General features: G+C 47.5%; 1 protein-coding gene across 1 annotated transcript; it reads left to right on the top strand.

The window, feature by feature from the left end:
• Window positions 1-8,380: 8,380 nt before the first annotated feature.
• LOC117082609 lies at window positions 8,381-10,187 on the top strand. The gene is made up of 2 exons (XM_033209463.1): window positions 8,381-9,610; window positions 10,059-10,187. The coding sequence occupies exon 1, from the start codon at window positions 8,497-8,499 to the stop codon at window positions 9,139-9,141; it is 645 nt and encodes a 214-aa protein (XP_033065354.1). The 5' UTR covers window positions 8,381-8,496; the 3' UTR covers window positions 9,142-9,610; window positions 10,059-10,187.
• The last annotated feature ends 1,068 nt before the right edge of the window (window positions 10,188-11,255 follow it).

Consider the following 11,255-nt stretch of genomic DNA (forward strand, 5'->3'; position numbering starts at 1 on the left):
ATCACACTAATTGCTTACTCTGTACTTTTGCTTAATGATACAATATAAACAAAGACAATTAGAATTAATTTTAAAGCAATCAAAGTGCCTTCAAGTTATTAAAGCTCCTGAAGAATTAAACATTACATCCATATATAGAATTATTATACTAGGCACAATTAATGATTTGATTTATAGATTTTTTATATAGGTTTGATATGCAATAAGTCTAGGGGTATACAAATTGATAAAATCTGTCTTCTAATAAGCAGTGGTTTCTGCCTTTTTCTTAAAAAATAAATTATTATATCAAAATGGTAAAAAAGAATATTTTAAAATAAAAAATTATCAACATATACTATCATTCTGCCTACTGAATTTTAATTTATACTCAAAGTTTCATGCAAAGTTTCCCCATATCCCTAATTAGGACGAATTATTGAAGTATCCTGGGCGATTTCCTGAACATTTTCAATCCTTCAATTATTCAGGTACAGTTTAATGATACCTGAGAACAATTATATACTGAGACTGTGCTCAACTGACAAAGGCCACCAAAGAGCTTATACAGGGGCATACCTGCATTCTCACATCAGCTCCCAAGTCTCCAGAGGGAAACAGACATGACATGATGAATCAGCTCTCTTTTTACTGTATTATGCTTGGAAAGATTGTTATGGAAACACAGAAGACAGATAAATCAACCTTGCCTGGAAAACTGGAAAAAGGTTCAAACAGGAGGCAAATTGAGGCCAATATGTACCAAGAACTCATTGATTCTTACCGGAGTAAGATATTACCAGACAGACAAGTGAGAAGACAAAGCCATTCTAGAAATAGAAATGGTAAGCAAAAGAACCAAGAAGTGGAAGTTGAAGGCCACCTCTGGGTGCTTGGTGATCAGAGCCCATTTGGCAGTGGGAAGATTTGTGCTCTATACTAAGGACATTCTCTGTAATGACAATCTACCCTGTTGTACTAATAATTTAAGAGCATTTATATGAATATATACAATTCAGGGAAAGATAAAGAGAAAAACTTGCTATCAACTCTGTGTAGGTTTGGAAAATTGTATCAAAGGAACAGTTTCAGCTGCATTTCTTTGTCTAGAAAGTTTCATTTAAAAATGTAGTCTACAAACTTGAGCCTCAATTTTTGGCAATAAACTAAAAAATGCTACACAAACCATCACAGAATTCACTTTGTCCTTGCAGGAAAGAAAAAAGAAGAAAACAAACCTCCATACAAGAGGGGGTCTAAAAGAACTCTCCAAACCCCCATGATTTTGCAGGAGACAAGATAAGGATAATCACCTGCAGCACCTGAACCCATCAAGATTAACCAAATTTACTGAGGCTCCAGAGGAAGGTCTTCAGGACTCAGACATTAGTTATAGATAAAAAGTTAATCACTTATGTCTTCAGATAGCCCTCGTTCCATGTTTAGAGAGAGATCTTTGAGAACCCATCTTCATACATTTGAGAACAGGGTCACTGAGAGGGCGTCTCTGAAGTCACAGAGTGTATTAGTTCATTTTCACACTGCTATGAAGAAATGTCCAAGACTGGGTGATTTATAAAGGAAAGAGGTTTAATTGATTCACAATTCCACATGGCTGGGGTGGCCTCAGGAAACTTACAATCATGGCGGAAGGGGAAGCAAACACCTCCTTCTTCACATGGCAGCAGGAGAGAGAAGTGCAAAACGAAGAGGGGCAAGGCCACTTATAAAACCATCAGATCTTTTGAGAACTCATTCAGTTTCACGAGAACAGCCTGTGGGAACCACTCCCATGATGTCATCACCTTCCACGAGGTCCCTCCCCCAAAACGTGGGGATTACAATTCAAAATTACATTTGAGTGCAGACATAGAGCCAGACCATATTACAGAGCCAGAAGAGCTGAGCAGTGGACACTTAGTAAATGTTCATTCAACCAAACCCCTGCACAAGGCTGGCTTCATAGAGGTGCCACCTGTGCAATGGCAAAAGCCCCACACTCAGAGGGGACCCGAACTTGATTTAATGCTATGTTGTCACTGCCTTCAAATTATTAACAATTTTTGAACAACAGACTCCATTTTCAGTTCACATCGGGTCCTGCAAATTATGTACCCAGTCCTGCCCCTGAAACAAAGATATGGTTTGCTCATGAAGAGGCTCCCTCAACCCTTCCCTGCCCATTTCACTCCAAGATGCCCTAAGTAAAGGGGAACACAGAGCTAGGAGAAGGTAGTAGTTGATGATGATCTTGGAGGTCCCACCTGATTATGGCTGGCAATGCATATGTGTGGGTGGGAGAATTTGGTTGCTGTCTCCTGGCAGCCTCCATCCCATGCACAAGGCCTGCGCTTTGCCTGTCTGTCCCCCTACGTCTCCCACCTGACTCAGACCAGGAGTGTGGATGGAGGAGGGGAGGCACTAGACCAGTGTTCCTTGTCCCAGCTGGAGTTCCCTGTTGATCGGGTAGATTTGGCTCCTCTGACTACTCATACCCCATCCCCATTAGGACAGGAGTTGGTGAAGGCAACAGGGTGGGAGATTTAATTAGTAGCCAGGGCCAGGTAGCAGACAGTGGGGCAAAGATTAGGCTGACTTTTCCTGCTACAGATCTGCTCTCTGGAAGAGGCATTCATGGACTGGCTTAGGCTGTGGCTTGGCTGTTTTAGGAATATTCTTAACTCTTCCTGAGTCACTGCTGTCATCAGACTTCTCCCCCAGGGCACAGAGCACCAGACTGTTCCCCTTCCCTGTCCCCTCCTCCCCAGTCCCTGCTTTCCTCCCTGCAGCTGAGAAGGTCAGAGTTTTCTCAGGGGTGGCGCCAGTTGACTTCTGACAAGGAAAACTCCCGGGTCCCTGAGCCCTCTTCTTTGTCCTGCTCTTTAACTTCTCCCTCTTCATCACAGCTCTGAACTCAGCCAAGTGGCAGAATGGGCCTCATCTCAGCCCTTCTTCTCATCTTATAAAATTGGAACCTCAGACTCTCTCATCTGAAAACAGCTGATCTGCATCCCAAGAGTAAGATGGGAAGCTGTAGTCCTGACTTCCAACCTGTGGCAGAGCAGGAGCCCCTGCCCTCCTGGCTTTTATGCCCCATTAGGGGCAAGTTTCCACAGCCAGAGCCCCTCATGGGGTTCCCTCTGACTGGTTTTTCCTCCATTCCAGGTCCTTCCCAGAGTCTGGCTTCTTGGAAAAGCCTAGGCCAGGATATAGGCATTACCTGTGTAAGGCCAAGGGGAGTCCCACTGTGGGCCAAGGGGGCTCAACATCAGTATATCTGAAATTCAAGCCATACAGGGGAAAGAGATCTTGGCTCAGTGTCAAGGGTTTCTGTGTCCATGCTGGACTTGCCTGAGCTGGGAGGTGTTGCAGGAAGTCAGGGACCCTGAACAGAGGGACTGGCTGAAGCCATGGCAGAACATAAATTGTGAAGATTTCATGGACATTTATTAGTTCCCCAAATTAATACTTTTATAATTTCTCACACCTGTCTTTACTGCAATCTCTGAACATAAATTGTGAGGATTTCATGGACACTTATCACCTCCTGAATTAATACCCTTGTGATTTCCTATGCCTGTCTTTACTTTAGTCTCTTAATCCCATCATCTTCATAAGCTGAGGAGGGTGTATGTCACCTCAGGACCCTGTGGTGATTGTGTTAGCTACACAAACTGTTTGTAGAGCATGTGTGCTTGAACAATATGAAATATGGGCACCTTGAAAAAAGAGCAGGATAGCAGCAATGTTCAAGGAACAAGAGATAACCTTAAACTCTGTCAGTGAGCCAGGTGGAACAGAGCCATATTTCTCTTCTTTCAAAAACAAACAGGAGAAATATTGCTGAATTCTTTTTCTCAGAAAGGAACATCCCTGAGAAAGAGAATGCACATCTGAGGGTAGGCCTCTAAATAGCCCCTTTGGGGGCGGCTGTCTTTTACAGTTGAAGCTGAAGGGATGAAATAAGCCCTGGTCTCCTGTAGTGCTCTCAGGCTTATTAGGATGAGGAAATTCCTGCCTAATAAATTTTGGTCAGACAGGTTGTCTGCTCTCAAACCGTGTCTTCTGATAAGATGTTATCAATGACAAAGCATGCCCAAAACTTCATTAGCAATTTTAATTTTGCTCCATCCTGTGGTCCTGTGATCTCACCCTGCCTCCATTTGCTTTGTGATATTTTATTACCTTGTGAAGCATGTGATCTCTGTGACCCACACCCTATTCGTACACTCCCTCCCCTTTTGAAAATCGCTAATAAAACTTGCTGGTTTTATGGCTCAGGGAGCATCATGGAACTTGCTGACATGTGATGTTTCCCCCAGACACCCAGTTTTAAAATTTCTCTCTCTTGTACTCTTTCCCTTTATTTCTCAGACCAGCTGACACTTAGGGAAATAGAAAAGAACCCACGTTTAATATCGGGGGTGGGGTTTCCCCTGATATCTAGTGCACCAACGTGGTTTTTTCTTTCTTCCTAAGTGCAGTGGGAACCTGATTCCCTTTGGTAGGTGTGGAGAAACGGCATCGGTTTGGTCCACAGATACGCATGTTCGACTCCCTGATCACTGGTGAGTAGTCTGTGTATGGTCTGGGTTAACACACGGAGTATAAAAATTATACTTATCTCTTCTATATTAAACTCTGGTTAAAACAGGAAATGGTTCAAGTGCCCGTGGAAAATATGGTCACTCTATTCAGGGCAGTGGTAAAATTCTGTCCTTGGTCTCCGGGAAAAGGAACCTTAGATGTAGACCTGTTAAAACAGGGAAGGGTCTGAGTAACCACAGAAAATGTGGTCACTCTATTCAGGATGGTAGAAAAAGACTGCCCTTGGTTCCCTGAAAAAGGAACCGTATATGTGAAAGTATGGGATCTTGTTGCAGAATTCCAGGAGCTGGTCTCGACAGGGAATTCTGTTCCCATCACTGTTTGGGGTGATTGGGCCTTGGTGCATGCCATCCTAATACCTCCTCAACTTTCCTCTCCTGCATGGCCTTCGTTATCTGATCAGCCTCTCCCTTAGACTACTCCTCCCCCACCGAAGGATGCTGAAAATTCAATGTCTAACTCTGGTGACTTTGGCTTAACGTTACCTCCTGATGATCTTACTTCTTTTCACGAAGAGCCAGTACTTGAAGCTCCCTCAGCCACGACTCACACAGCCCAGGACCACAGATAGGCTAATTCTTCCCTCTTCAAACCTTTGCAGCATTTGCCTCTGGGCATCACCTAAAGGCTCTGGGACCAAACTACAATTTACCTGTAATTCTTCAGGCCTTCCCCCATTCACTTCAGCCCGTCACCCTCCTGTCGTTTCAGTTCCTCAACTGGTCTGCGTCGATATGTGCCGCTCAATCTTACCTTTTTTTAAAAAAATTATACTTTAACTTCTAGGGTACATGTGCACAAAGTGCAGGTTTATTATATATGTACACATGTGCCATGTTGGTGTGCTGCACCCATTAACACGTCATTTACATTAGGTATATCTCCTAATGCTATCTCTTCCCCCGCTCCACTCCCCACAATAGGCCCCTGTGTGTGATGTTTCCCTTCCTGTGTCCAAGTGATCTCATTGTTCAATTCCCACCTATGAGTGAGAACATGCAGTATTTGGTTTTCTGTTGTTGGGATAGTTTGCTGAGAATGATGGTTTCCAGCTGCATCCATGTCCCTACAAAGGACACGAACTCATCCTTTTTTATGGCTGCATAGTATTCCATGGTGTATATGTGCCACATTTTCTTAATCCAGTCTGTCACTGATGGACATTTGGGTTGATTCCAAGTCTTTGCTATTGTGAATAGTGCCGCAGTAAACATATGTGTGCATGTGTCTTTATAGTAGCATGATTTATAATCCTTTGAGTATATACTCAGTAATGGGATGGCTGAGTCAAATGGCATTTCTAGTTCTAGATCCTTGAGGAATCGCCACACTGTTTTCCACAATGGTTGAACTAGTTTATAGTCCCACCAACAGTGTAAAAGTGTTCCTATTTCTCCACATCCTCTCCAGCACCTGTTGTTTCCTGACTTTTTAATGATTGCCATTCTAACTGGTGTGAGATGGTATCTCATTGTGGTTTCGATTTGCATTTCTCTGATGGCAAGTGATGATGAGCATTTTTTCATGTGTCTATTGGCTGTATGAATGTCTTCTTTTGAGAAGTATCTGTTCATATCCTTTGCCCACTTTTTGATGGCGTTGTTTGCTTTTTTCTTGTAAATTTGTTTGAGTTCTTTGTAGGTTCTGGATATTAGCCCTTTGTCAGATGAGTAGATTGCAAAGATTTTCTCCCATTCTGTAGGTTGCCTGTTCACTCTGATGGTAGTTTCTTTTGTGGTGCAGAAGCTCTTTAGTTTAATTAGATCCCATTTGTCAATGTTGGCTTTTGTTGCCATTGCTTTTGGTGTTTTAGACATGAAGTCCTTGCCCATGCCTGTGTACTGAATGGTATTACCTAGGTTTTCTTCTAGGGATTTTATGGTTTTAGGTCTAACATTTAAGTCTCTAATCCATCTTGAATTAATTTTTGTATAAGCAGTAAGGAAAAGATCCAGTTTCAGCTTTCTACTTATGGCTAGCCACTTTTCCCAGCACCATTTATTAAATAGGGAATCCTTTCCCCATTTCTTGTTTTTGTCAGGTTTGTCAAAGATCAGATGGCTGTAGATGTGTCGTATTATTTCTAAGGGCTCTGTTCTGTTCCATTGGTCTATATCTCTGTTTTGGTACCAGTACCATGCTGTTTTGGTTACTGTAGCCTTGTAGTATAGTTTGAAGTCAGGTAGCGTGATTTCTCCAGCTTTGTTCTTTTGACTTAGAATTGTCTTGGCAATGCGGGGTCTTTCTTGGTTCCATATGAACTTTAAAGCAGTTTTTTCCAATTCTGTGAAGAAAGTCATTGGTAGTTTAATGGGGATGGTGTTAAATCTATAAATTACCTTGGGCAGTATGGCCACTTTCACAATATTGATTCTTCCTATCCATGAGCATGGTATGTTTTTCAATTTGTTTGTGTCCTCTTTTATTTCACTGAGCAGTGGTTTATAGTTCTCCTTGAAGAGGTCCTTCATATCCCTTCTAAGTTGGACTCCTAGATATTTTATTCTCTTCGAAGCTATTGTGAATGGGAGTTCATTCATGATTTGGCTCTCTGTTTGTCTGTTATTGGTGTATAGGAATGCTTGTGATTTTTGCACATTGATTTTGTATCCTGAGACTTTGCTGAAGTTGCTTATCAGCTTAAGGAGATTTTGGGCTGAGACAATGGGCTTTTCCAAATATACAATCATGTCATCTGCAAACAGGGACATTTTACTTCTTCTTTTCCTAACTGAATACCCTTGATTTCTTTCTCTTGCCTGATTGCCCTAGCCAGAACTTCCAACACTATGTTGAATAGGAGTGGTGAGAGAGGGCATCCCTGTCTTGTGCCAGTTTTCAAAGGGAATTTTTCCAGTTTTTGCCCATTCAGTATGATATTGGCTGTGGGTTTGTCATAAATAGCTCTTATTATTTTGAGGAATGTTCCATCAATACCGAATTTATTGAGCGTTTTTAGCATGAAGGGCTGTTGAATTTTGTCAAAGGTCTTTCCTGCATCTATTGAGATAATCATGTGGTTTTTGTCTTTGGTTCTGTTTATATGCTGGATTACGTTTATTGATTTGCATATGTTGAACCAGCCTTGCATCTCAGGGATGAAGCCCAGTTGATCATGGTGGATAAGCTTTTTGATGCACTGCTGGATTCGGTTTGCCAGTATTTTATTGAGGATTTTTGCATCGATGTTCATCAGGGATATTGGTCTAAAATTCTCTTTTTTTGTTGTGTCTCTGCCAGGCTTTGGTATCAGGATGATGTTGGAATCTTACTTTTTAAAAATAATTTAAGGATGCTTGTACTCAGTATCGCCCTACTTCTCCTTATGTTAAAATGGTATTGCAGACTTTTTGTATGGAGGTCACTTTACTTCCTTTAGATTGGTACGTTTTGGCAAAAGCTGTTCTGACCCCATCTCAGCATTTACAATTTTGTACTTGGTGGTCCGAAGAGGTCTGTCTGCAGGCTCAGCTACGTCAGACTAATGGCACTCTAATTACTCAGGTTCAGCTCACAGGTTCTGATAATTTCTCTGATACTTATGCCCAGTTAGGCTTTGATACTCTTACCACAAAACAAGTAACAAAGGTGTGTATGAGAGCTTGGGATAAGTTTCGCGCCCCAGGCCAAGCTCCTGTTTCTTTTACTACTGTTAAACAAACTCAATCGCCTTTACTACTTAATACCATTTTAAACAAAGCAGATAAGACACGTAGCCCTGGGATGCGCTCCAGCGGTGAAAAGGCCATTTATTGGATTAATGTAATTAATGCAATTTCTAAACAATGGCCCACCTGCACCATACACATTCAAGGAAAAAAGTTTGAAGGCCTGGTAGATACTGCTGCTGATGTTTCTGTTATTTCCTCTAGTTTATGGTTTTCCTCCTGACTTAAACATCCCTCTAACATGGGACTAGTAGGTGTTGGAAAAGCTGAGAGCTTTTATGAGAGCACATTTATCTTGCCTTGCGCTGGCCCTGATGGTCAAAAGGGTACAATTCAGCCCTATATCATGCCAATTCCCATTAATCTTTGGGGTAGAGTTTTAGTGGCACAATGGGGGGCTGAAATTAATATTTCACATAACTCTTACAGTGCTCCCAGTCAGCATATGATGGAAAACATGGGGTTTGTTCCTGGCCGCGTTCGCCTGGGACAGCGCCTGAGCGGTGGCCCATCCCACCTGGATGTCCTGGGCCGGCTCCCAACCCACGCCTGCCGTCCAGGCCGCAGTGGGGAGAGGCTCGCGCTGGTCCTTGCCATGCTTGGCGGCGGGCTCGGGATCCCGCGTCGCACACGCCCCACCAGCCCTAGCCACCGCTCCGGAGGAGGGAACACCCCGGGCAGCCGTTCCGGGCCCCGACGGCTGCGAGCCCAGGAGCCAAGAGAAGCAGCAGGTCCCAGGGCCGACTCCGCAGCAGCAATCTCCAGCTTTGTTAGTGGGTCTGGGAAGCAGAGGCCACCGCCGGCCACAGTCGTGGGCGAGAAGAAGGGCGCGAGGCGGCCGGGCCTCCTGCCGGCCACCCCACGTGAGCACCGGGCTTCTCCATGACAGCTGCGGCCCAGGCTGCCTGGGGCCAGGGGCTCCGGCGCGGTCCGGCCTGGAGGAAGGAAGGCGCAGCCTCAGTGGGGAAGGGGCAGGGTTGCGGCTCCAGCCACGAGGCCGGGGCAGAGAAACTACCCCGGCGCCGTCTGGGCGCCCAGCCCCGTTCCCGCCGCAGCCAAGAGACACTGGAGAGCGTCGGCGGCTGGGGTATCACAGAGCCCTGGAACTCACCGGGCGGCCTCGCGTCGCAAAAGCGGACGGAGCCTGAGACGGGGCTCAGCTAGGCGGCCACGCTCCACCCCCGACGGGCGGCGGGACTCGGATTTTGCGCTGGTTTTAAAATTGTGTCCTTGGAGCCCAGGACCCCCGGAGGAGCTTTCTGCGCCCCTCCGGTCGCGGTCTCCGCACTCAACCGACTTCCAGGGCCGCGGCTGAGGGGCGGAGGGGCGGGCACTGGAGTCCCACAGAGTCGCAGGTCCTCAGCCTGGGACCTGCCCGCTACGCTCCGGATCCGGGGGCGGGGGTGGGGGGCCGTGCTCAGCCTCGCTGAGCTGCTCCCTGGGGGCCGAGGCGTGTGCTGCAGGCGGGAGCTGCGGCTCCGAGGCTTTCAGGAGCCCCGGCCCCACCATGGATGGAGAAACGCTGGGGGCTTCGAGGTCGCGGCTTCCGGAAATCCGGTTACTGAGCAGAGTTGGGGGGTCAGGTTCCAAAGGGATAGGGCCCCGGGTTGTAATCACCACCCGGCCCACCGCTTCCGCAGCCGCGAGTCTAGCGCGGAGCCGTTGGGTGGACCAAGCGGGTGAGGCGCGGGCAGGCAGAGGCTCCGCCTCGTAATCTTCCTCTGACCCGGGCCCAGGGGCCGGCCCCACCTTTCCCTCAGTCAGACCCCAACCCAGCTCTGTTGATCTCCGTCATCCCTCCAGGCCCAGTTCGCTTCAGAGGCGCGAGACCCGGAAAACAAGGAAGAAGCGAGCTCAGCCTCAATCCCCGTCTCCACCCCACTTTCGAGGCCGCTGCGCAGGAGAATTGAAGGGGGCAGGCCCGGGATTAAAGCCACTGCCTTCCCAGCCTCGCCCCCCTTTCCTTCTGTCCGTTATGATTTCTTTATTGTCAGGCTAGGGCCAGGCTCCCGAGCTGCCGGAACTGTGCGGTTGGGAAGGGGTTCTGGAGCCCACGCCTGGCGTCGGCGGGGGTCACCCCAGGGCCCTCGCAAGTGCACGGGGAACAGCTGATTCCCGCCGGGGCGGGGAAGCGTGGACGGCGTGGGCTCAGGCGCCTGGCAGGCACGCGGGGTCTCTAAGGAGTGGCCACTGTCACGGGGCCTGTGGTTGTTTCCCCCCACCCCGCCACGCCCTTCTCCTGGGAGGGAGATTTATTCCCTGGCTTGTGTCGGGAACGTGGCACCCTTGCAGGTACGTCCCCCGGAGTCTGATGCGGGGACTTTAAGATCAGAGGCTTGGAGGCCGGGCTGGGAAAAACTGGCGGAAAATATTATAACTTTACTTTCAATGTCAGGCTGTTGTGGAAGCTCCTGGGACAAGCCGTGTAAGTCCCTGCAGGAGGCTTCCGCGATATCCTAGGCTGCTGCTCAGTCCGCCAAGCTCTTATCTATTGACTCACAAGCGCAGCCTGGAGGAGGAGGCCCCGCCTGACACGCCGGCGGAGCCTTTGCCCGGCGCAGCCTGGAGGTGTGGTGCGGCCGCGCTGGGAGCTGTGTGTGGGAGGCTGGACCTGGGCACCCGAGGTTGGGCTGAGCGCAGGAGGTGGGCTCAGGGTTCTCCAGAGCATTCCCCTGAGCTAACCCGCAGGACTGTCTGGCCAGTAGGCACGGGGCCGCGCGGTGACCTGCGGCCCCGAGGCTGGAGAAGCCACTACAAAGGCCGCGCTGGCCCCAAACAGTGGGTCCTTTAAATGTTTTAATTAAGAATAATTAACAGGGCCGGGCGTGGAGGCTTAAGCCTGAATCCCCAGCGCCTGGCGAGGCCGAGGAGGGAGTATCTCTTGAGCCAAGAGGTTCAAGACTAGCCTGGGCAACACAGTCAGACTCCATCCCTACAAAACAAACAAACGAAAATAAAACAAACAGAAAACGAAATTAGCCGGGCGTGGTGGCGTGGGCC

Source organism: Trachypithecus francoisi, unplaced genomic scaffold (assembly GCF_009764315.1).
Source record: "Trachypithecus francoisi isolate TF-2019V2 unplaced genomic scaffold, Tfra_2.0 Contig00264, whole genome shotgun sequence".
NCBI lineage: Eukaryota > Metazoa > Chordata > Mammalia > Primates > Cercopithecidae > Trachypithecus > Trachypithecus francoisi.